A 24662-nucleotide genomic window follows, 5' to 3' on the forward strand; every position below is an offset into this window, starting at 1 on the left:
GGAGGAGAAAAGTGTATGTAGAGAATGTATATATAGGAGAGGTGTTTATGTACCTCTCTCTGACATAATAAAATATACATTTTATCGTAAACATGAGGTATATTATTAAAGTTTGAACAGTTAAATATAAGGATGCTACTAAGTCTCGAGTTCGAATCAGGGTTCAAGTCAGTAAACCGTCCCTGAGACCACCCAACTCTGATGGGTACCTAACTCATGTTAGGGTAAGTAGTAGCGGCTGAGCATAGTGTTGACCACACTATCACTTCATATACCCAGTGTGGTGATGTAATGTGTATGAAAGGTGAATACGTATAGTGTTGTGCTTTCTTTTCTGTATGTAACTTAGTAACTGCCGCAGCTCCACCAAGTCTGTGAGGGTGCGGTGAATCCAAAAAGAAAGCACAACACTATACGATTTACAGAATTCTTTATTTCACTATCTCCCGTCCTCCAGTAACAAAATACACCTCCTTGGTTTGACACTCAACCTTCAACTGCCGTCCGCATTCATCCCTACACACCATCTTTCTCCCGCTCACAACACAGCCACTGTCACCCGACCAGTCGCTTCCCTTGTACCCTCGTTCACTCCGTACAACAACATACATGTCAACACACCCGGCCTCGCGTCTCACTACATGCTACATACACACACGCAGTGACCCGTTCCACGTATTCACCTTTCATACACATTACATCACCACATACCCTCCATCTGTCCAGAAGTCATTCGTGTATAATGTATTTAATTAAAGGACATACACGAGTCCACAGTCACATAATGTTTTTCTAAACCGACCCATATAGTTTGTGGCAAAAATGTTTGTAATAGATTTCCAATGTTACATGTTGAATAGAACATGTGATTATATTGTTTGTAGTAGGAAGTAGATCTACACTGAGATAGAGATTATCTAAATTTTCTAATAGAATAGTGAATGTTTATTGTTTCTATCTATTGTTATATCGTTTATAACCAAGTGTTGCAGACTGATATTTTTATGATTTTTGAAAATAAAATAAAATAATTATTATATTTGTGCATGGAGCTGAAGAGCCGCAACTGGACACCAAAAGAGCCGCATGCGGCTCGCGAGCCGCAGGTTGCCGACCCCTGGTCTAATGTGTTCCTATATATGAATAAACTAAAATATTGTTCTGCCTTCGGAGATTTGGAGACAAAGGAAATTGCAAATAACAAATTCCTGAGAGATTTACTTTTGATGGCGGATATCCAATTATTCTAACGGGACGTGTACGATTGGGAAACATTTTTATTTTTAAGAGGGTCAAACATGTTGTTATTTAAACACGTTACGAAAAATATATCATTAAAGTCAATACATTCTTAAATGTAAAATTATACGCATGATACAAAAGTGCAAGTCCCCCATAATGACGAACAGTCAGACTTGTATTGCTTGTGTATTGAATGTATCACATTCAACCAAAATGTGCGTACATCAGACGCACTTTTGAAAATGTGTTGCAATTTAAAGGTGCAACAATAGCAGATGTTACAGCATTCACTGTATTACTTTTTTTAAGGTTCCAAATTTTAAGTAATTATAATTATCGAAATAAAGATTTTGAAAATAGTGTACATATTCATCATTCCTTTGTGGCACCTGGGGAGCAAAGGGCTGCAACTACACATTTCAATCGGACTCGGTTTTGGATGTTTGTGCTGTTTATAAACATACTATTAAGGAGCTGAATGTTACATACTTAGTCTTTTATATTCTGGTAAATGAAAAAGTGAGCTAATGTCTCAAGACATTTTCAATCTGGTCAACATACAAAGAGCTGTGTGTCAAGGGTGAACTTTCTGGTGTGTTAGGTATCGACATTGTAAAAGCTGATTCAACTATCTGGTGTGTTAGGTATAGGCATAGAGAAGGTGGACGATCTAAAATCGACATTGTTAAAGCTGATTCAACTATCTGGTGTGTTAGGTACAGACATAGAGAAGGTGGACGATCTAAACTCGACATTGTTAAAGCTGATTCAACTATCTGGTGTGTTAGGTACAGACATAGAGAAGGGCGACGATCTAAACTCGACATTGTTAAAGCTGATTCAACTATCTGGTGTGTTAGGTATAGACATAGAGAAGGTGGACGATCTAAACTCGACATTGTTAAAGCTGATTCAACTATCTGGTGTGTTATGTATAGACATAGAGAAGGTGGACGATCTAAACTCGACTTTGTTAAAGCTGATTCACCAAACTGCTGTCATCAGTATTCTCTTTGTCGTCATCACCACCATTTTAACCATTACCGTTATTTTACCACCAATATTTCCATCATTATAGTTAGGGCTGTGAGATGGTCTGCTTCTGTGGTTCGGTGTTCTACAATCATGTAAAGCATGCCACTACCATGTAAAACCTGCCACTACCATGTAAAGCCTTCGACTATCATAACCAGCCGATACACATCACAATAATGCAGCTTATAATCGCTCGACAAAATGGATGTGCAATAGATACATACGTTGTAGGTGCGGGGTGATTGGTAAATGGGCGATATATACATGAGTGGCCAATGCCGGCTGCATACAACACAGACACGCTGTAGACTGAAAGCAATTAAAACACATTCAAGACACAATTAAGGCACATTGAGGACGCATTTCAACATTTCTAGTGTAAGATACATTAAACACATACATGATTTAAACGTGTGTTTAAAACACAATTGTATTAATGTAATATTTTATCAACTTTCTAAGAGATTATGTTTCCGCGACTCTGGCCAGGTACTTGTAGGATTTCAATCCAATCATGAAATAACAGTTGACATGACGTGGATTACTAACGTGATAAATCCGATACAGTGTTGCATTCAGTGAAAATATTCTAATATATATTAAGTAAATACGCAATTAGGTTAGAGTTTTGTAATTTTAAAATTGCAATAAAAATAAATGTTTCCAAAATACTACAGGTCTTAATCCAAAAACATATGCTAAATAACATATTGATAGACGTAAACAGATTTTTTTATTGTTCTTGTATGTGTTTTAAAAAAACAGGTCATTAAATTAATTACAAAACTGTGGCCATACGTTATACATTTATCAAAGACAACCGATTAGGTCGGTTATATGTCACTTGTTGGTTTCCTTTAATTATTTATTGCCAGGAATAATTATCTTCTTTATGTCAAATGAAATGGTTAGTTTCAATTTTAAGGGTCACATTTTAGTATAAGAGAAAATATATTTGTTTGGACTGACACATTTGATTTTTTCAACTGTATTAAATGATACTGTCAGTTATCAAGTACCAATAAAGTTTGAAGACATTCATCAACCTGAAATAAATTTAAACTGAGCAACACTCTTTAATCTCAGTAGCGTAGCGAGGGAGGGGGGCGGGGGAGGGGGGGGGCAAAATGGGTTGGAAAAATAAATTGAAAGGTTGAGGGGGGTGCAAATCGAAATCTTGAGGGGGGGGGGTGCAAATCGAAAAGTTTGTCTCCGGGCGCCGGGAAGGGTCGCTACGCCTCTGTTTAATCTACACCAGACACACTGACAGACAAACAGACAACCAAACATACACGGTATTATCAATATTATTTGTACTTATACATCAGACAATTGTCGAAAATTATTGACTTTCTGAATTATGATAAATGAAACAAAGTTAAGTAAAATATTGAGTGCAATATTTGTATAGTGCACAATATCATATACATTATATGTTTGTTCTTACATTTTGTAATTACTCCATATTAGAAAATTTACCTCACACTTTTGTGATGAATATATATATATATATATATATATATATATATATATATATATATATATATATATATATATATATATAAATCATTCAAGACGTTTACTTTTAAAGAAATACAATATAAATAAAAGTACAAAATTAATTTGTGTCTCTCCTAATTTATTTGACTGAACTGAATCGATGCACCAAAAGAGTTCATTTTATAGTATACACCACAGTTGTTGGTCAATGCGCTTTTTTAATCGACATGTTTTGATCTTTAAGTGTAGAACTTTAAGATTATGATGATAAATTATATTCTATTAAAATAATAAGCCATAATGTAGAGAATAGTGGCAGTGGCAGCAATATCATCCACTTTCTAAAACTTACTTTGTCCACATTCTAAAGGTAGTTGTACACAACCTCAGCCATACATTCCACGTGTAGCTACCCATGTCTAGTGAAGTTTAAACAAATGTGTAACCGGTAGACTATTATCTGGGGAAATTAAAAACAAGAAAAATAAATAAAAATAATGTTACATGTGTTCCTGATTTTCTTGTTTGTCTGGAAATAAAACTGTATGTTGTTTATTATTTATCTGCTCTGCTAGTTGGCAGTCAATTATTGAGTCATGCTGGGGTTCCAAAGAAAGTTGGGGAACTAACAAAATGCCTGTTTAGCTGATACGTAAATCATGTACTGTATAAAGTGTTAAATTTAAACAAAATGCTTTAATAGTTTTTTAATTAAAAGTGTCAATCAGTTTAGATGTACCGTAAATATGTACTTTAACAAAAAAAATATCAATATTTAATAAATATTTTATATGTTGCAATTTATTGAATTTAAAATACTGTTTTTTTTAAGTAATATAAATTAGTTTGGCGGAGAAAAATGTATACATTTCAGGGAGTAGCCTACGTCATGATAAGAAGATCTATAGAATGTAGATCTAAATCAAATTTGAATGTTATTGTTCATTTCTTCATATTCTAAAATTGGAAGAGGACGCCATTAGTGTTGTGTGTTTTTTTCTGCAGTTTAAACTTGTTGCAATTGACGTCATTGTTTATTGCGTTCTTGTCACAACCAAATCCAGATAGTCAACTTGATTTCCAAACATTGGCACTATCCAGATGGTCAACTTGATTTCCAAACATTGGCACTATCCAGATGGTCAACTTGATTTCCAAACATTGGCACTATCCAGATGGTCAACTGTCATTAGACAGGTAGGGAAATGACTTTCTGAATAAAATAACATTCCCCGTTTTACGATATTCGAAAAATGCGGTACCTCGACAGTGGCGAGAATGGAATGGTTGCAATGGGGCTGGACACAGCACGGCTGTAATGATGGGCCTGGTGCCCAAGCGGCTGTCTGTATACTTTCTACTGCACATATTCTCACTGTTCTCTGATGTGTTTTTTTTCTTCTGTTTAAACTTGTGTTTCTTTACAGTATAATGTTTGTTATGAGTTTTGAAATTGAAGTAATATGACTTTATAATTGTGCAAGGAGCTGGAGAGCCGCAGGTTGCCGACCCCTGCCCTATGTTCTAATACAGAGGTCTCCAAACTTTTCAGCCCGAGGGCCACATTAACTATCCAATATCAGTTCGGGGGCCAGAGTTTCTTCCAGGCATCTCATAGGGGTGGCAGAGTTCCCCCCCCCCCCCAAAGAACGTCAACCGCCCCCCCCCCCCCAATTTATAATTTATATAGAAATATATACAAATTTCAAATGTCGTCTCCCCCCCCCCCTCCTGGGAAAAAAAGTTTGAAAGAAACACTGTCCAGAGCCGACAACACTCTCGAAGGCCAGGTTTGTTCTCAAATTGTTCTTCACGTATTTCATTCTTGTAAATGTTTGTTCACACAGGTGTGTTGTTCCAAAATTTGAAAGGTACTTTGATGCAAATATTTAATATTAGGAAAGTTTTACTTGGGCAAAAACTTATTAAAACCCAACAGTCCTTCTTTGAACTTGTCTCTAAGGAGGTCATTTGCTTGCAATTCAATGACCTCCAGATGCAGTTCATCGTGTCACTTCTTCTGCCTTTGAAATCAAGTCAGAAAACCGCTACTGAAACTGCATGGTATCTGCAACCAAAGCTACATTTTCAAATTGTTTTGAATTTTCTGGGCAAAGTTCCTCAGCCACCTCCAACAAACATTTTGTTTTCCGTGGAGAAAAAATATCACCGCGGGCCGGATGAGAGGACCTCGCGGGCCGCATACGGCCCGCGGGCCGTAGTTTGGAGATCCCTGTTCTAATACATGGCAGCTTTAAGCAAATTCAAAATATTTTTTTTTTGCGACCATCATTAAGGTTTATTATTAATAAAAAAAATGTATGAAAATTGTTTGCTTCAACAACTTTTAATGCAAATGGTACTGGGTCTGCCAGCATCATAAGAAAAAAAAATTAAGTAGCCTATTAACAAATTATCATAACAAGTCATTTATCAGCTTAAATTACAAAATATTCTCAAGTCATCTACATAATGTAATATTACATAATACAGCTTTAAATTAAAATTGCAGCTAACTAAATGAACAATTAGATCTAGGTCTCTTATTTAATTTTGTCAGCCAATTTTTAATATAAAATAATATAGTAAACAAAATGTAATTTTACACATTAACATGCTGGTGTTGGATGAAAAAGTTTTGGGGTTCTATTTATTATTTTTTAGAAATGACATCATAAGGCTGAGGATCTCTTAAGTACTTGGGATCTTTCAAAATTATTGGCATGTAACCAGACAATCTGGAACGTTTAATTGAACGAGCTACATGTTTTTGCATAGGTATGCACAATCCCGTAATAGCACGACCATAAATGCGGCCTGTAAATGGTGAAACAAATTGGCTCAACAGCCGTACATTTTTATGATCAATTTTTATACCAAATGTACACAAATTGCAGCGTTTATAATCTTTTGAAAATGGATCCTGAATTTCTCCGAGAGGCATATCATCTTTCATTTTGCTCATCAACGTTTCAACTAAAACTGGATCAAAAGTCTTATTACATGTTGGAGTGGTCTGCTTTTTATATTCAAAACGTGGACGTCTGTTTCTTGATCTGATTTTTTTAAAATTGTAGGATTCATCGATAATCTTTGAGGTCGAGCTGAGTGTCGACTCAGAAGAGTCAGAAATGAAGCGAAGGTGAGTTAAAGAATAGCAAGGTTTGACGTTAATTGTCTCAAAAACTGAACGATGAATAGTTCCTTGTGGTCTTAAGCTTGTAACACAGTTGCTTATAAATTTTGAAATATGAAGAGGGTAGCCTGTAATCTGTCCCAGTGACATTTTAGATCCTAGGTACTGTAAGCAAATTCAAAATGAAACTTTAAGACAGATATAAACTATAGGAATAGACATGTTCGACCGACATGTTCATTTGTCTTTTATAATACAATGATTGTTAAGTCAAGGTTTTTCATGTTTACATCAACATGCAACTTTTAATTACAAAGACGTAAGTAGCTCAGAATTGCAATTTATTTGTGATTCCAATTTAAAAGTGTGTTTATTTTATTTCTTATATATTTTTATTTCTGAATATTTTTAAAACCACACTAGTATATTGATGATAATGAACTTTATTTTATGTGTGTTGTTTCCCTTAGAATTTTGATAAAAAATAGAAATGGTAAGTGACTGAAACAACATATTTAACAGATTATATTATTACATAGTGTACAATTACATTCTTACATCTGATGTTATGACAAGATTTATCGTGTTTACATAACATTGTATGAGCATCCACAACAACCTTGTTAAATATTATTTCAGCTTTTTATAACTCAAACGACATGCTTATGTATATTTATTTTCAGTCTGTAAGAATAGATTAGTCTTATAGCGACATTTGGGATTACCTGATAATAGCAGTGGAATAGATGTAGATTGGCTTTAGTCAGATTTCAGCAGCCATAAACTATGATTATGTATGTAGTTCAGGATTTCATGAAAAGAAAGTGTAAGATAATATTTGGCATTATTAGTGAATTACTTAATTTAAAAAAAAATCAATTAAACAGCATGGATAAGTAAATTAATTACAAAAACAATGGCCAAACATTATACATATATCAAAGACTATCAATTGGGTAACTGTAATTGACTGTATATTTAACTTATTGGGAATTTCCTATATACTTTTCTTCTTAGAGTTAAATGTAATTTTTAGTTTCATTTTGTGGGAGCAGTGTAATGTGAGATCACACAGCACATAATTTGACGCTCGGCTTGCCTTAAACACATACGCTCTCTCCACGCCTCTTTAGACACATCTACCCCCTCCCCCTCTGTCCACTTCACCATCAGACATGATAACCCCACATCCCCTTTAACTGTACCAACGACCCCATCACCCACTTCAACATTAATTTCGAATAAATATTCATTTACTTATTTAAAGTTCTAAATCTTGCTTCTTACCCCTCATCTTTCACACAGGAACCTTTTGAAAACTCAATGCAACCAGTATATAAACTGGTCAACATATTTTGTTTCCTTACATAGAAAACGCTTCACTGTCCCATTGACCCACCCCAACCCCCCCCCCCCCCCCCCTCTTTGAACAATTTCCTTTCCACTCACCACCCGGAGTCCTGACACTTTCGTTTGACCTTCACCCCTTTTACTGTTATCCCAAAATTTATTTTATTAAAAAAAAAAAATTTAAAAAATCCTATCCTATTTGTATTCTATCAAAAAGTACATATAGATGTTAGTACAACTACATTTGTATCATTATCTCTAAACGTTCAAAAAAAGTTTTTTCTTATCTCATGGTGCACGTTGAAGTATTCAGCATTTAATGATAAGCGGCTTATAAACTTCCAGTAGAAGACTACCAGTTTTGATAAAGTCCATGGGCTAACGAGTCTTTTTAACAACATTCTCATCAATATAACTTTACATCGATACACCGATTGCTATGTGGTAATCATTAACCATCCTGTAACAATGTTAACCACTTTCGAGTTCTTTACCAGCAAAGTATCACAATCATTCATTTTATATGCTGGATAGTAGTTGGATTTGTCATTTATTTATGTCTATGCTCCTTGTGCTATAAGAATCTGATACACGTTCATCATTGTAATGAAAAGATCTCTTATATTTATATTAAGAAAAAAATTGTGGTCGCAGATTTTAGTGTGATTAAAATAATTTATTTTGGACGGACATTTTTTTTCCAACTGTATTACAATATACTGTCAGTGATCAAGTACGAGTGAAGTTTGAAGACATTCATCAAATAGAAATAAATTTAAACTGAGTGACACTATTTAATCTACAGCAGACACACTGACAAACAGACTACCAAACATACACCGTATTCCCATCTGTATATATATCTACAGATAGGATATTTGTTATAAAAAAAATATTGACATTCTGAATTATGATACATGCAAGATAGCTCCAACGTTTAGTGAAATATTGAGTGCAATATTTGTTAAATACGCAATTTCATATACATTGTTTTGTTTGTTCTTACAAGTTGTAGTTGATAGAAAGTAGAAAATTAAACTCACGTTAAGTACATAAAAACAATATTAAAAAAATAATTTCTTTACTTCAAGACTTTGACTTTCAAACAAACGAAACATAAATACAAACACATAATTAAGTTGTGTTTATTCATTTATTTTACTGAACGAAATCGATACACCGAAATAATTCATTACATAGTTTGAACCAACAGTTGTTGGTTAATTCGCTGTTTTAATCGACAAATTGTGATCTTTGAGTGTAGGACTTTTAGATTATATTAGCCGTCGGTACAAGTTACACGTGGATTATATATATTTATATATATATATATATATATATATATATATATTTATTTAATGTTATGCATTTTTTAGAAGAATATTTTATAAAATAACTATTGGTCAAAACGCAATGTGCTTTACTACATGTTTAACGATATTAGGCACAAAGCAAAGAAATAACTAAATAACTAAAAGTCTGACACATTAAAATAACATAGGCTACTAATACCTATTAGAAAAAAAAACCAAATTATATACATCATTAGTCAATACAACAGCATATTAAATGCACAATTTGATTAAAAGACAAATTATTCCGTTTAAAAACCAGGCTTTTCAATGGCATTTATGTTGTTTTTTAAAGTAATGTGTATTAGTTTTGGCCGAGGAAATTGTATACATTTTATAAATTACGTTTCTATAAGTAAATCTATAGACCTAAATCAAATTTTAATGAAATGGTTCATTTCTTCGTATTCTAAAATTGGAAGATGACGCCATTGGTTTTGTGTACTTTCCGTACTTCAAATATGTCATGTGACTTCATCAATTTCTGCATTCTTGTCACAACTTTTCCAGTTGCATAATTAAAACAGTTTTTCTCCATTCGAATATGCCTTTATTTTTTGGTTTATTTTTCTTCTTTAAATAAAATTGTGTTTATACATTTAAAACATCTACCATATTACTTTCAACTAAAGTCCGTATCAAGTTATCCATATATCGCTGAAGATACTGATATGATAGACTGTGAAAATATGTTGCGGACAGAGAGAGAAAAATTCGCACATGGGCTTTTATATATTAGGACTAATTTTAACAAAGTGAATTGCATTAAAATCATTAGCCATCATGTAGAGAATAGTGGCACAGGCAGCAATATCATCCAACACTCACTAAAACATATTTTCTCCACATTATAAAGGTAGTTTTATACAATGTTAGCCATACATTCCCCCATGTAGCTACCTATGACTAGGGAAGTTAAAAAAAACGTGTAACGGGTAGCTCATCATCTGGTGAAACATACCTCACAATCACAGTCAGCTGATCAATTTTAGGCCGTCAATTATTGAATCATGTTTGGGCCCAAAGAAAGTTGTGAAACAATTAGTTTTCTATCTCAGTGGTTCTTAAACTAGGGTCGATCGAAACCCATGGGTTTTATGAGTCCGTCTAAAGGGCTCGGCTGCTGTCTAGACACACACCAGTCTCATATGTTTCACATTAGGATTTTTCTTAGTGGGTACGATATTAAAATTAAAAACATTATGTTTACCTAAATCATATTTTAAAGACTATGGAACACTTCAGTGAGATGAAAGCTTTCCTATGTGTTCATATTTATCTACTACTATTTTGCCAAACGATGTGTTCTCCATGTAGATTCCTATACGTGTTATTAATAGATACGGTTTTCTTTTCTCTTGCCAAACTTATTCTATGGTGCCGTTCTTAAAAATGTTGTTTCAGCCTGATGTCATATGGTATCGTTGAAATGTTACCTATATTTTATTTTTGCTATAAAAATTGCTAGCGTGTGTATGTAGATATGCTCTAAGTCTGTCCCTCCGTAATGTGGTGTGGTATCTGTTTATTTGAATATAGTATTATTCCTCTGTCCAGTGGCGGAACTAGAAATCAAAGGCTCCCCCGCAAAGAAAAATCTAGGGCCCCTATATATATATATATATATATATATATATATATATATATATATATATATATATATATATATATATATATGATCTATATCCTAACTGAGTAATTTAGTCTACTTCATTGCAATATATAACCATTCTGAGAGAACAAAACAGAAAAAATTAAGTCTAAACTCATACAAACAAAGTAGAAACGTATTCAATATGCTGGTCAAAAATATATAAAGACGTTAGCTTGATTCGTGAATGGTTTCTCGCGTTATGTTTATTGTTTTCCTTTTTGGCTTTTATAATATCAATTTTGAAAACATTGATTTTTATAGCTATACTATTGTATAGTACGTCTTATTTAAATAACAATTCATCGAATCAATTGCTTTTTAATATACATAGTACAAAACCATTTAAATGAGCTTCGTGGGCATCCCTATTTTAAAGAAGGGCAGTAAGTTATGGAAGTAGTGTGAATGTTTACCTACCTTTCAAACTATAGCTCTTGTAGATTTTAACATATTTTTCTACGCAACAATCTCTGCTATAGTAGACCTGTTTTTTTTTTTTACAAAACCACTTTCAAGATGCATGAAAACATATTTTTTTGAAAAAAAAAATGCATTGTTTTTTGGTCGGAACTGGGCCCCTAAACGTCCTGCCCCCCCCCCCCCCCCCCCGCATTGCGGGGTCTGGCGGTATGGTAGTTCCGCCCCTGCCTCTGCCCTGTGTAGTATTACGCTAATACGTATCTATTCTAATTCAATCTAAGTGTGTGAGCCTAAACTGGAAGGTTAACCGTCTAGTAGAGGTTCATTTAGTAATGTTGATGTTACATCATTCTGTTACATCGTCACCATCAGGTCGGTCGAGTTGCTGTTAGTTTGTTTTGTATTAACTCAACATCTGATTGTGTCACAGATTATGTTACATCACATTACCATCAGGTCTAGACTTACTTATCTAATTATAATGTATATTGCTGAAATATGAAAAATAGATAGCCATATTTATTTGCATACTATTTTGATAAAAAGTGTTTTAAAACCTAAATGTGTCTGCATAAACGTATATGTTAATGTTAACAATACAATTATGTAATGTTTATAGTTTTAACGAGGTCTGGCCAATACAGCTATGCATATAATATATTAATAGCATAATACCATTCACAGATACTGTGAATATTTGACGTTTGTTGTATAACCATAGACTTTTCTACAACTACTTTGGTTTAATTGTCTCTTAATTTACTTCTGACATGATCGTTGTTTCCTTTTTGAGTTCATCAAAAAAAAAAGGTTGCAACTTAACCTGAGATAATTTTCTGCTCAATGGACTGCATCGAACCCCGTGTTCATTGTGTAGTAGGACATGCGCCCGTATACGACAAACTCCATCTTAAGTGTTGCAGTGTGTTTCACAGTAAAAAAAAAAAAAAACACTTTTAACGTTATAAATATCACAAACTGTTTTATCTGGAAATTAAAAGTGTTATTCTGTATTGATGAGAGTTATCAAACTGTTAAGATACTGTCTAGAACTAAATGTTTTATTTTTTAAAACTTAAAATACATATTACTATAGCCATTTCTTATTACACTAGGCATGCTGCCCAGCTTCGCTTAGGCTTTCGAAAACATTGAGAATTTGAATGCTTAATTAATTTGCCCGAGGGTCGGTCTACGACCTCAGGAGTTATGAAGAGGTTCCTCCGTGGACATTTTTTTTCGATTTATAGCTCATATAAGGCGCCGGTCAGTAGAGGTCAGTTTTGACCCCCTCATCGTAGACTTTTCGGCCAACCGGCCCCCGTGTTATGTCGCCCCAAGGCAAGATCCTGCCAAATTTGAAGCGCCTGCGGCTTCGGGAAGTGCCCTATCGGACACCCGACAATCTAGATCTAGATCTAGAATCCTAATAGAATTTTTTTTTTAAGATTAGCCCGAGCATTTCGATCGTTAGGGTGGTTGAACTTGTAGCTGAAAAGGGTTGGGCCCTGGATTACATTAAGCCACCCGAACCGTAGTCCGGGTGGCTCCTCCCCGAGTCTCTCGACCCAGGGGGAACATCCAAGGGCGCAACCCCTTTGTTGACGTTGGTTATATCTGCGTCTGAAATGCGAGGTGATGTCATGGTGGGATGATGAAATAGTATATCGATCTTGGACAAAAGGCCGAGAAGCGATGACTTTTTTTTTTTTTTTCTTTTTTATGACAACATGATCGCTTCTCTGTTTTTTGGCCTTGCTTCTTGTCCTTGATACGCTCTTGGTTTGATAGTGGTTTATTCTTGGTTGGTAGTTGTACTTGGTGAGAGTGAGTTTGGTGTCTTGTCGATGATGGTGGAGTTGGTCGAATGGTGTAGAACTTGGGGAGGGTGGTTGAGGTAGTGTTCTTGCGTTGAGATGAGGTATGATGCGCTTAGTAGTAGAGTTGTTCGATGAATTGAGTTGGGCGAGGTGACGTTGAAGAGTGAAGTTTGCTGAGTCGATGGTTTTGAGCTTGGTGAAGTGTTTGGTGGGCGAAGTAGAGCTGTTGGCGCTTGTTTAGGTAAGTTTAGTAGTTGATCTTGAGAGATGGTTAGTTGATTTGCTAGTGTTTGACGGAATCCTCCCACCTAAGATTTCTCCTAGGTAGGTGTCGTCAGAGTGGTAGTGAGTTTATTGGGAGCGAGGTAGTTGCGTTTGACGTAGTAGATGAGTTCGATTTGTTGAACGATCTAGTTGCGTTTGACGTAGTAGATGAGTTCGATTTGTTGGCGATTTTGACATACCTCCCACCTAAGATTTCTCCTAGATGGGTGTCGTCAGTCTGAAAAAAAGAAGGTTGAAAATTAGCCACTCGTACATTTGAAGTCACCCAGTACAAGTACTGGGTGACTCATCTCGAGAGCGTGTGCGTTCGAGGGATGTGTGGGAGCAACCCCACAGCGGTCGTTGGCGAGATTTGCGTGAGTTAGAGTAGTAGATTTGACCGCCTCTCGACCCCGGTAGCCAGCCCTAAAAAGGGCTGACCAACCAAATGGCCAAGATCCGTGTAGATCCATAACAGATACTACACTTTGATCTTAGCCAAAAGGCCGAGAAGCGATGACTTTTTTTCTTTTTTCAGCTCAAACGATTAACATTTTAAGAAAGCAGTGACTGGTATAGAATAAACACCACATCACTCTGACTGACCAGCAGTGAGCTGTTTTTATTGAGAGAGACCAATCGTACATTATTGAAATTGAATGGGCCATTCCCGGAAGAACTGCAATACCGGGCCGACCCGTGGCGAGAGCGGAGCAAGCCCCGGGCATCCCGCCGAGTACCAAAAATCAGTTTAATATCGTAGTGACTCAATGAGCCACGTATCAGATATTAAGCTGATAAGAACATATACTTTTTTTTTTTTTGCGTTTAATAGTTTTCCTTCCACACAGTTCACTCCTAGCCGGGAGCTAGCTGTGTGGAGAGATTGCATGAACAATATATACAAATTATACAGGTTATTACGTACCTAATACAAAACGTCTATATAAATTGGTATTTTTATTAACTTATTACCCATCTTCCTCGTGGTTGTTTCTTCGATTTTGAACTTTGGGTATTCGGGTGGTAGTTTTTTGTATGCTCCTGTATTCCCTGTAGTGGGAGGGATACTGTGCATACGTTACAATCGTACATTTGTTCGCTGGGGTGCTTTTCTTCATAATGTTTAAGTATGTTCGTGTAGGGTTCTTAGTGCCCACAAATCTTACACTGCTTGAGGTGTAGGTGAACTGAGTCTTCGTGCATTTCCCTTTCCGATTTTGATTCGAATCGCTTGGTGCAAAATTTGCAAGGATCTTAGCCAAAAGGCCGAGAAGCGATGACTTTTTTTCTTTTTTCAGCTCAAACGATTAACATTTTAAGAAAGCAGTGACTGGTATAGAATAAACACCACATCACTCTGACTGACCAGCAGTGAGCTGTTTTTATTGAGAGAGACCAATCGTACATTATTGAAATTGAATGGGCCATTCCCGGAAGAACTGCAATACCGGGCCGACCCGTGGCGAGAGCGGAGCAAGCCCCGGGCATCCCGCCGAGTACCAAAAATCAGTTTAATATCGTAGTGACTCAATGAGCCACGTATCAGATATTAAGCTGATAAGAACAGATACCTTTTTTTTTTTTTTTTTTTTTTTTTTTTTGCGTTTAATAGTTTTCCTTCCACACAGTTCACTCCTAGCCGGGAGCTAGCTGTGTGGAGAGATTGCATGAACAATATATACAAATTATACAGGTTATTACGTACCTAATACAAAACGTCTATATAAATTGGTATTTTTATTAACTTATTACCCATCTTCCTCGTGGTTGTTTCTTCGATTTTGAACTTTGGGTATTCGGGTGGTAGTTTTTTGTATGCTCCTGTATTCCCTGTAGTGGGAGGGATACTGTGCATACGTTACAATCGTACATTTGTTCGCTGGGGTGCTTTTCTTCATAATGTTTAAGTATGTTCGTGTAGGGTTCTTAGTGCCCACAAATCTTACACTGCTTGAGGTGTAGGTGTACTGAGTTTTCGTGCATTTCCCTTTCCGATATTGATTCGAATCGCTTGGTGCAAAATTTGCAATGTGTATTGTCGAAAATCAACCTTGTGGGTTTAAGGTTTTTTGATATTGGTTTAGTTTCTGTGGGGCTGTCTTCTTTTTTTCTTTTGGAGCTTGTGTTTGTGTCCATTGCTGGCTCTGGGTTGAGATTGTTTTGTTTGCTGGCCATTTTTGGGGACGTAAATATTGCCCCTTTAGTGCTTGGTTGCGTCGTGGTTAATGAGGCAAAGTTAGGTATGGCAATTGTTGATGCAGTAGATTTGATGGTTGGTAATTCCGTTGTATTTGTGCTGGGATTTATTGGCATACTTGGTGTTGTTGCTGGCTGGGCGGGTGGCGCTGGTTTTTGAGCTGAAGGCTGTTTTTTGGGCGGTGTTTTTGGGTTTGATGCTGCGACTTCGATTGCGGAGTGTTGCTGATTGCTTGGCATGGGGGTCTTGTAGAGCGGGTGGCGCTGTAGATTGAGTTGGTGTTTGATCACTGGGCGTTGATTCTGAATTGAGATCTTGACAGCGGTTGGTCCAGTGTTCGGTAGACGAGCAAGTTTGGCAAGCTTGTTTTCTGTCTTTGATGGCTATTAGAATGTTGAGTGACTTGTTTTTGTAGTTTATTTGTATGTAGTGAGGTATGTTTGCTGGGTTGTCAGTGTATATTGAGAAGCTGCGGTTAGTGGTGAGAGGAATTGTGTATATGGAAGGTTCTTTGTTACTGTAGGGTTGCAGTGCTTTTATAAGTGTACGATCGCTTAGTGTGGGTGGGACCCATCTAAGGGTTCCGTTGATCCTGTCCTTTTCGTGTATAGTGAAGTATAGTGTGTATGGGCCGTGTGTTTTGTGTGTGTTATGTAAGGTAGTGACGTCGAAGGCAGTTGATGTGAAGAACCAGGTGTCTGCTCGTCCATAGTTAAAGAGAAGAGGAAGATCGGTTGTTTGCTTATTAGTAGATGAAGAATATGACCTCTCAGATTGGGTTGACCATTTGAGTTGATTGTGACCTGGATGGTGGGTGAGTCAGCAGGAAATAGTTCCGGGCAGTCTTCTTCAGGTAGGTCCAATATGGCTGTAGTAGCTGAAAAGGGTTGGGCCCTGGATTTCATTAAACCCCCCGGACCGTAGTCCGGGTGGCTCCTCCCCAAGTCTCTCGACCCAGGGGGAACATCCAAGGGCGCAACCCCTTTGCTGGCGTGGATTATATTTGCATATGTCGTCAAGCTAGGTTGTGACATTGTTGGATGCGTAAAGGTTATCACTTGATCGTGCCGAAAAGCCGAGAAGCGATGACGTCATTAGTTAATGTATAAACATTATTGACGTCACAGTTTTATGCGTTCTTTTTCACATCTATAAATGCTTTTCCGGTTGCATAAATAATACTGTTTCTCTACATTCGAATACGCCTTTATTTTTTATTTTTCTTCTTTAAATAAAATTGTGGTTATACATTTAAAACATTTAACATATTATTTTCAACAAAAGTCCGTATAAAGGTATCCATAAATCGCTGCCGATTCTGACGTGATGTACGGCGAAAATATTTTGCGGACAGAGAGAGAGAAGTGCGCACATGGGGAACTATATATTAGGATTGAAAGGTAAAGGGAGACCAATCAATCAAACTAACAGAGCTATATATTATAAAACCTTTAAAAACATATGCTTAAGAAATATGCATTATGCTCATAAAATACATATGTAAAATTAACACGTTTTAGAAAATATTTTAAAAAATTAAGCAAGAATACTAAACTTTATATATAAACGCATTAGGTTTTACAACTAAAAACCGTGACTTGAATGTATATCGTTTTTAAAGAATTAAGATCCAACCCGTTTAGGTAATGCTGCCTGGAATATCTCTTCTGATTGTGAATAATTTTTAACTTTCATACAATAAAATGTATTAAACTCTCATTGATCAGACAGAAACAATATAATAACAGTACAACGAACTGACCAAGAGTTCGTCAGTCTAATTTGAAAGGTAAACTATGCTTTTACTTACAAAATAAAACAGTGAGATATTAAATATGTAAATGTCCATATAAGACAATATTTGATACATTTAAATGGTCATATAATACGATGTAACCATATGTGCAATACATAAAAAGGATAAATAATAAACTATAGCACTATATATGATATGTTATAGGTCTATAACACTATAACCATACCTAATTACGCCGGGACTTTAAAATGTATACATTGGAGTGACACGAATTATTGCAACATGTGTCCAGTAGGTATGTTCTACATGTCTCTAACGGGCCCAGCATATGTCTGGCAAGGGTCTTCTTCTTCTTCTTCTTCGTTTTTAATTATTAGTGTTGAAGGGGATCGATATTTATCTGCCAGTGGGTTTGAACTCGAGACTTTGTTCGAATTTATGATATAATTACCTTTGCGTTGTCTCCCTTGTACTTTTTCCCATATAAAAAATGGCAAAGGTTTTCACACAGTATCTTTACTAATTTAGAACTCTAACCAATACAGAATGAAATATTAATTGTGTATAACGTTTCAATTTCGTTATTATTTTTTTTTAACTGTTAAACACCGCAATGCTTAACAACGAGTTTGTCGTAAATACGTTTTGGTAAAACAGCAGTCCGACAAACTTCGTTCGGGCAATCGAAATTCGTTAATGATTTTTTTTTTTGGAATTTGTCATAAGCCGATTGAGAAGAAAATTATCTCAGGTTAGGGGTGTCCATAAATGACGTCACAATTAGGAGGAAAGAGGGGTTCCGTAATTTTGTGACGGTGTGATGATGGGGAGGGAAGGGTTTACATTATAAAAAGCAATGCTAGAAAACGAATTTTAACTGTTATTTCGCGTTTGAAAAAACTGTTTTAATAAATTGTAATAAAAATTAATTAAAACACTCTATGTTGACAGAGTTCAGACAAGAAATGGGAAAATATTACTTAATTTTGGGGAATTTTGGGGCATTAAAGCTAGTGTTTTGAACGGACACACACTTTGAAAATTCATAATAAACTATTTTGAAGATATGCCAGAGGCGTAGCGAGGGGGGGGGGGGCATATGTCCACGGGCGCGGACCTTAGGGGGGCGCCAAATTGAAATTTTGAGGTGGAGGGGGGTGCAAATGAAAAGTACGATGGTGGTGCAAATCTATAGTTTGAGAGGGAGAGGGGGGTGCAAATCGAAAGTTTGAGGGGGCGGTGCAAATGAAATGTTCGAGTGGGGGGGGTGCAAATCGAAAGTTTCTCCCCGGGCGCCGGTAAGGGTCGCTTAGCCACTGAGATATGCACTTACAATTTTTAGCTGAATGCCCTTAAATATGGAAAAATATTATGAATTCATTATTTATTGGGCTTAAAATATATTTTATGGATGGTGGAAAACCTACGAAGGGGTTAATTTTTCAAGATGGCTGCAGTTTTAATAGTTACCAAGATTTTTCCACGGTTTTTTTATTAGTGGAAATGCATATGTAGATGTATCGTAATAAACCTGTAAAGAAATAACTGTTTTCTAACAAGTATTAAAAAAGTTTTTTTTTTTTTTTACCGGAGCCTTCCCCCTTAAGGCACATTCAACGGCAATTTTGAAGGGGGGGGGGGGGGGGTTGTAGGCTGAGGTGCGACGTCATGTTAGGGGGGGGGGGGGTCTGGCTTTTTGTAACTATTTGTGACTAAGGGGAGTGGCGGGGGAGATAAAAATCGTAAAAAAAAGCGTTAGGTCATTTATGGATGACCCCTAAAGAAGCAATTTTTTTTTGCCTTGCTTAAGATGGAAAAACTAATCAATACAAAATGTGATTAAGAGAAAATTTAGACCGGACAATGATATGAACAATCTTATGATTAAAAAATGTAGTGGTAAAAGATTTGCAGTATGACTTAAAGGTAAATACGTCATAGATATATTTATGTATACTCGTAGTGACTAGGCCTCGTACAAACTATAAGTAACCATAACATAATCGTTTTGATAACTCTATCATATATTTAGGTGTAAAAAGAAAAATTTAAAAACTAAAACTGTTGTATAAAAAAGTATGAAGTGTGCATTCTATCATATTCCTAACAATAATAAACCGCACTAGATAGTAACAAAACAAATAATAGAATCAACTTTTCTATTCAAGTGCTACAACATTCTATACACAATTAACAATTCAATCTTATTAATTTATTTGTAATGAACATATTTAAAATCAAATTCAAACTCAGTATGAAATATAACATTGGGACACTACTACATACATTTTCGTAACATATTATGTGGGTCGGCGTATAAATACATTACGTGACTGTAAACACGTGTATGTCATTTAATAAACTTTAATTAAATACATTATAAGATAATAACTTCTAGAATGTTCTTTATTTTGTAAATATGTTGTTATAGACGGGTGTCAGTGGGGATAAGCTACCGCTGTCTATACAATCATATGTTTCGTGTTAATAAGCTTTATATTATTGCAAGAAACAGTGATTTTATTTAGAGACAAAGTTTCAGTTTTACTGCTTGGTCTAATTAGTCTAATTAAAGGCATGCTAATTACTGATATGTTAATTAATATCGGGCTTTATAGATACAACAAATGGTTTACATATATAATTCAATTTCACGTTTCATATGACATGTTTTTGTTTTAGGATGGCATGATGTAATCTTAATCTGGCATATGTCAGGTCACGTTATAATATGTTATTTCAAGCAGTTGACATTGAACATTACTACAACGTCATATTATGCCAACTCAGTGTTTCAATATTCATGGCGGTAAGTTACATACAGATTAGGTTGTATATGGTTAAATGTATCTCCAGAATAAAGAATTCCCTCCAGTGAAGACCCTAATGGAAGAGGGAGATAAGATTTTAAATGATATAGATGGAGTGACCACAGTACATGGACGCTTCTATGAACTAACGAGCAACTTTCAAAAACTAATGAGCAACCATGCTCGGTACTATCAAGAGGTCCTTAGGTTCTTAGGCTGCACAAGCCAAAAGCCGAGAAGGTAGAGAGGGTTTTTAATGTTGATTTAGCAGCTGTAATAGGCGAGGGTTTATCAATTTTGGTGAGCTCCTTGCCCATGATATCTTGGCATCCTTGAAGGACACAGATAAAGAATGGCTGGTTGATCTTATGTATGTCATAGGACTGAAGGATAAATGGTCTACTCAGTCGGATCTGAAAGTCAATGAACTTGTAACTAGGAAACAAGATCAATATGTTATGTTTGATGGAGATGATATTCCAAAGGCCAGCAACAGATACACAACGGACATTTGATAGTATTGCCCAGACTGTCAAAATTAACACAAATATGGTTAAACTGTTAGTCATGAAAGCTGTGAGGCTTGGGTTAGTGAGAGAATCTATTGACGAAATAGAACAGAAATGTCACATGACATGGGTGCATCCTATAGGATCGCAAACAGATTTCCAGCATGCAGACTCTCCTTGAGTTGTTTGGAAAAAGATATTGGCTTGATGGAACGCCTGGTACAAACAACTACTCATGGTATTCTCAAATAACTTTTGAAGCAGTATAGCATTTTTATCTGTTTTCTTTTTACACTATTTGTTTTATATTGATTTATTTCGTTAACTATAAACAATTGCAAGTATATAAGTATAAATAAAATGATGTTGCTTTATTATATGTAAAGAAACAACAGTCCATTATGATTGCGAGTTTAGATACTTTGTCAGAGTAATAATTTAATTTGGTCTCTCATCATTTGTTTAAACTAAAATTATACTTAAAATGACTTTTTAAAAAAAAGTTCATTTTGACAACAAACAAAAAAAAAAATAAAAAAAAATTATCATAAGGGACAGTTGTAATTGTCAATACCATTATTTTTACCAGAATGACTTGGTGGGATTAAATTACATAACTTGTTGTCTACACTTGACATATAACATGCTTTCTACACTCGACACATAACCTGTTGTCTACACTCGACACATAACATGTTGTCTACACTCGACTAATAACATGTTGTCTACACTCGACACATAACATGTTGTCTACACTCGACACATAACCTGTTGTCTACACTCGACACATAACCTGTTGTCTACACTCGACACATAACCTGTTGTCTACACTCGACACATAACCTGTTGTCTACACTCGACACATAACTTGTTGTCTACATTTGGTTCTCTGCTTCAGTTTCTTTTGGAGCAGCTCCTTTCTTTTTACCACCATCAAAGATTTAGATCTATTATTAAATTATTAAATCTAGATATCTAGAGTCTCTATAATCTATCAATCTACTCCAGCCCATGACTAGATCTAGATATATGTGATGTCGGATTAACAGTGGTTTGAATATTGGATTTGTAGATCTAGACGGCTAGGTAACCACCACAGCCATAGACCGGTTAGCAATACTAATAATACTTTAATACATAGACTCGTTCTATATAAGCGTATCAACTAAACCTTGAAATGACAATTATTTATAATACATGTGATGGTTACGGTTCAATTTAACCGTCCAAAACGAGAGAGACACATGGACACGATTTTAAAATACGCAGCTGATGCTAACTAAAATCCACCTCTTTGCGCTTCATATTACTGCACTATTGGGAGAAAAGTGACAACAGATGGAGAATGTGATTAACAAACTCTCTAACGACCCAAAGCTTTCACGTGCCACTGTTGTTACTCGAGACTCAGCTGATCTGATGTATCTAAACTAGTATGATATTTTAGTGGGACCAACATTTATTTCCCCAATGTCTAGACATCAAGTTGACCACATGGATTGTGCCAATGTCTAGACATCAAGCTGACTATCTGTATGGTGCCAATGTTACAGAGCTAACATCAAAATATACACACCCTTACGTCATAACTGTTTGGTGTCCACATTTTGCTTCAGCTAAACAGTATTTTAAATACCGATGTAAAAAACAGTAATGTTACTCTACACCGACATACATTTTATTAACATGAAACATGCTAGTTGGGATTGGAAAATGAATATGGATGGTACCACTACATACACCATTTGGTGTCCTTGTTTAAAGAGGTTACATGTAAGTGTTTTGTTTTGCTATGTGCAAATAATAAAAATTAAATACTATGAACCATGCCCACCGATGTAATGACACTTGAAGTATGTTTCAAATTATAAGACAAACTGTGTGCAGGTAAGTTACAGTTTTGCAAGATACAACTATAGACAATAATATTTTAAACACAAAACGAGTTTGCTTAATAATATCGTTTCTTTTTGAACAAAAAAAATATTCAGATTAAATGCATTTTGTTCCTATTAAATTTAACGTAGATTTCTCCATGAACTTGATAACGTTGATTATGCTCCTGTGTTAATGTTGTCTCCCTTGAATAGTTTAAATTCAAGCAAAGGCAACTGTCAAGCAAGTTAAGTTTTGTTTTAAAATTGATATAGTACACGGGTTCCCAACCTGGGGGTCGCGACCCCCCTGGGGGTCGCGAAGGGCTTTCTGGGGGGTCGCCAACTGGTATACTAAACCTTAGTAATTTGAAACAAAACATAAATATTTAGAAGAATTTTTGAAATTCGGCTTTACTAACATCACTGGAAAGGGAATAGAGAAGAAGCAAAGCGTACAGTACCAAGTTGTTCTCAGTCACGAGTTTATGAAATCTTCAAAACTAAAACGTCATTTGACACGAGTCATTCGAAACACACAAAAAAAGATAAGGAGTTCTTTCGTCGGTATGAAGCTAGTTGCAAACGTCAGAGACTTGATCGAACAGGAAGTTTTCACCAAGGAAACACAGCATTAGTGCAAGCATCACATGAAGTCGCGACAGAAAATGCCAAGCAAAAATAAAAACACAATAGGAGAAAATCTCATCAAACGCTGCATGTTGAAGATGGTGAAGTTAATTCTTACATGACCGTAGATGTTAAATAACACATTTTTATAGAAATTAAGCTTTCACCATTGTTTGCTTTTCAAGTTGATAAATCAACAGACGTGAGTTCGTGTTCGCAGTTGCTGGTCTTTGTCTATATTTATTCAGATGATAGCAAAGAAGAGTTGCTCTTTTGTGAAGATAGCATGGAGAAAATAAATGCCTTTTTTTCAAAAATTGGATGATTAAAATGGGTTAAAACGGCTGTGAGGGTTTGTACGGATGGTGCACCATCTATGTTTAGGTCAAAATCGGGCTTTCAGAAAGCAGAAAAGATTTCGCTCCCTAACCACTAACCTCACCAATCGCCATCAAGACTCCATTGCTGGTATAAGTGGTAAATTATATAAAATCTGGAGCCTTCAAAGAACTGAGCAAAGACCTGAATAAAGAATACGAGGTTCTGCTCTTCTACACTACAGTACGCTGGCTGTCAAACGAATTGTTGTGAATAGTGTTTTTGAATTGAAATCTGAAATCAAATTGTTCTTGGAAATGCAAAGGAAACAAGACTTTTTGGTATACTTAAAACGACATAGAGTGGTTGGAGAGAGTATCATACCTAGCAGATGTGTTCGAACATCAACATAAGCATAACCTGAAGCTTCAGGGAAAATAAACGAATATTATCACTTTCCATGATAATCTCGGGGCATTTTTATCAAAGCTGCAAAATCGGCGAAGAAAATAAATCTTGGAAATATTGTAAATTTGAGAAACTCTGCAGAGTGGTAGATGAATCTAATTGTGAGATAATTAAAATTTTGAAAGAAGAAATTTCTGGGCATCTTGAATCTATTGAAAACGAACTGCAGCGCTATTTCTCTGAGCTAAAAAAAAGAATCTGCATTGACGCATTATCCATTCTCTTCTTCCCTTGATGTTGCCAGCATTCCCGATGAATTACAAGATGAATTCTTTGGTTTGTATAATGATTCCGCGTAAGATGAAAAACTTCAGACACAATTTT

General features: G+C 35.7%; 1 protein-coding gene, 2 non-coding genes and 1 pseudogene across 3 annotated transcripts; all 4 read right to left on the reverse strand.

Annotated features, from left to right (window-relative positions):
• Positions 1-6068: 6068 nt before the first annotated feature.
• Positions 6069-7069, reverse strand: LOC131949084 (uncharacterized). Its single transcript, XM_059310847.1, has one exon. It carries the CDS (start codon positions 7061-7063, stop codon positions 6431-6433), a length of 633 nt encoding a protein of 210 aa, XP_059166830.1. The 5' UTR covers positions 7064-7069; the 3' UTR covers positions 6069-6430.
• A 7094-nt stretch (positions 7070-14163) lies between these two features.
• On the reverse strand, positions 14164-14291 carry LOC131949091 (uncharacterized; annotated as a pseudogene).
• A 136-nt stretch (positions 14292-14427) lies between these two features.
• Positions 14428-14612, reverse strand: LOC131949090 (U2 spliceosomal RNA). The gene has a single exon (XR_009388121.1). It is a non-coding gene; the product is annotated as a U2 spliceosomal RNA (small nuclear RNA).
• A 578-nt stretch (positions 14613-15190) lies between these two features.
• LOC131949089 (U2 spliceosomal RNA) lies at positions 15191-15392 on the reverse strand. Its single transcript, XR_009388120.1, has one exon. It is a non-coding gene; the product is annotated as a U2 spliceosomal RNA (small nuclear RNA).
• Between the last annotated feature and the right edge of the window lie 9270 nt (positions 15393-24662).

This window comes from Physella acuta, unplaced genomic scaffold (genome assembly GCF_028476545.2).
Source record: "Physella acuta isolate Inbredline_101_S28 unplaced genomic scaffold, ASM2847654v3 ptg000673l, whole genome shotgun sequence".
Lineage (NCBI taxonomy): Eukaryota > Metazoa > Mollusca > Gastropoda > Physidae > Physella > Physella acuta.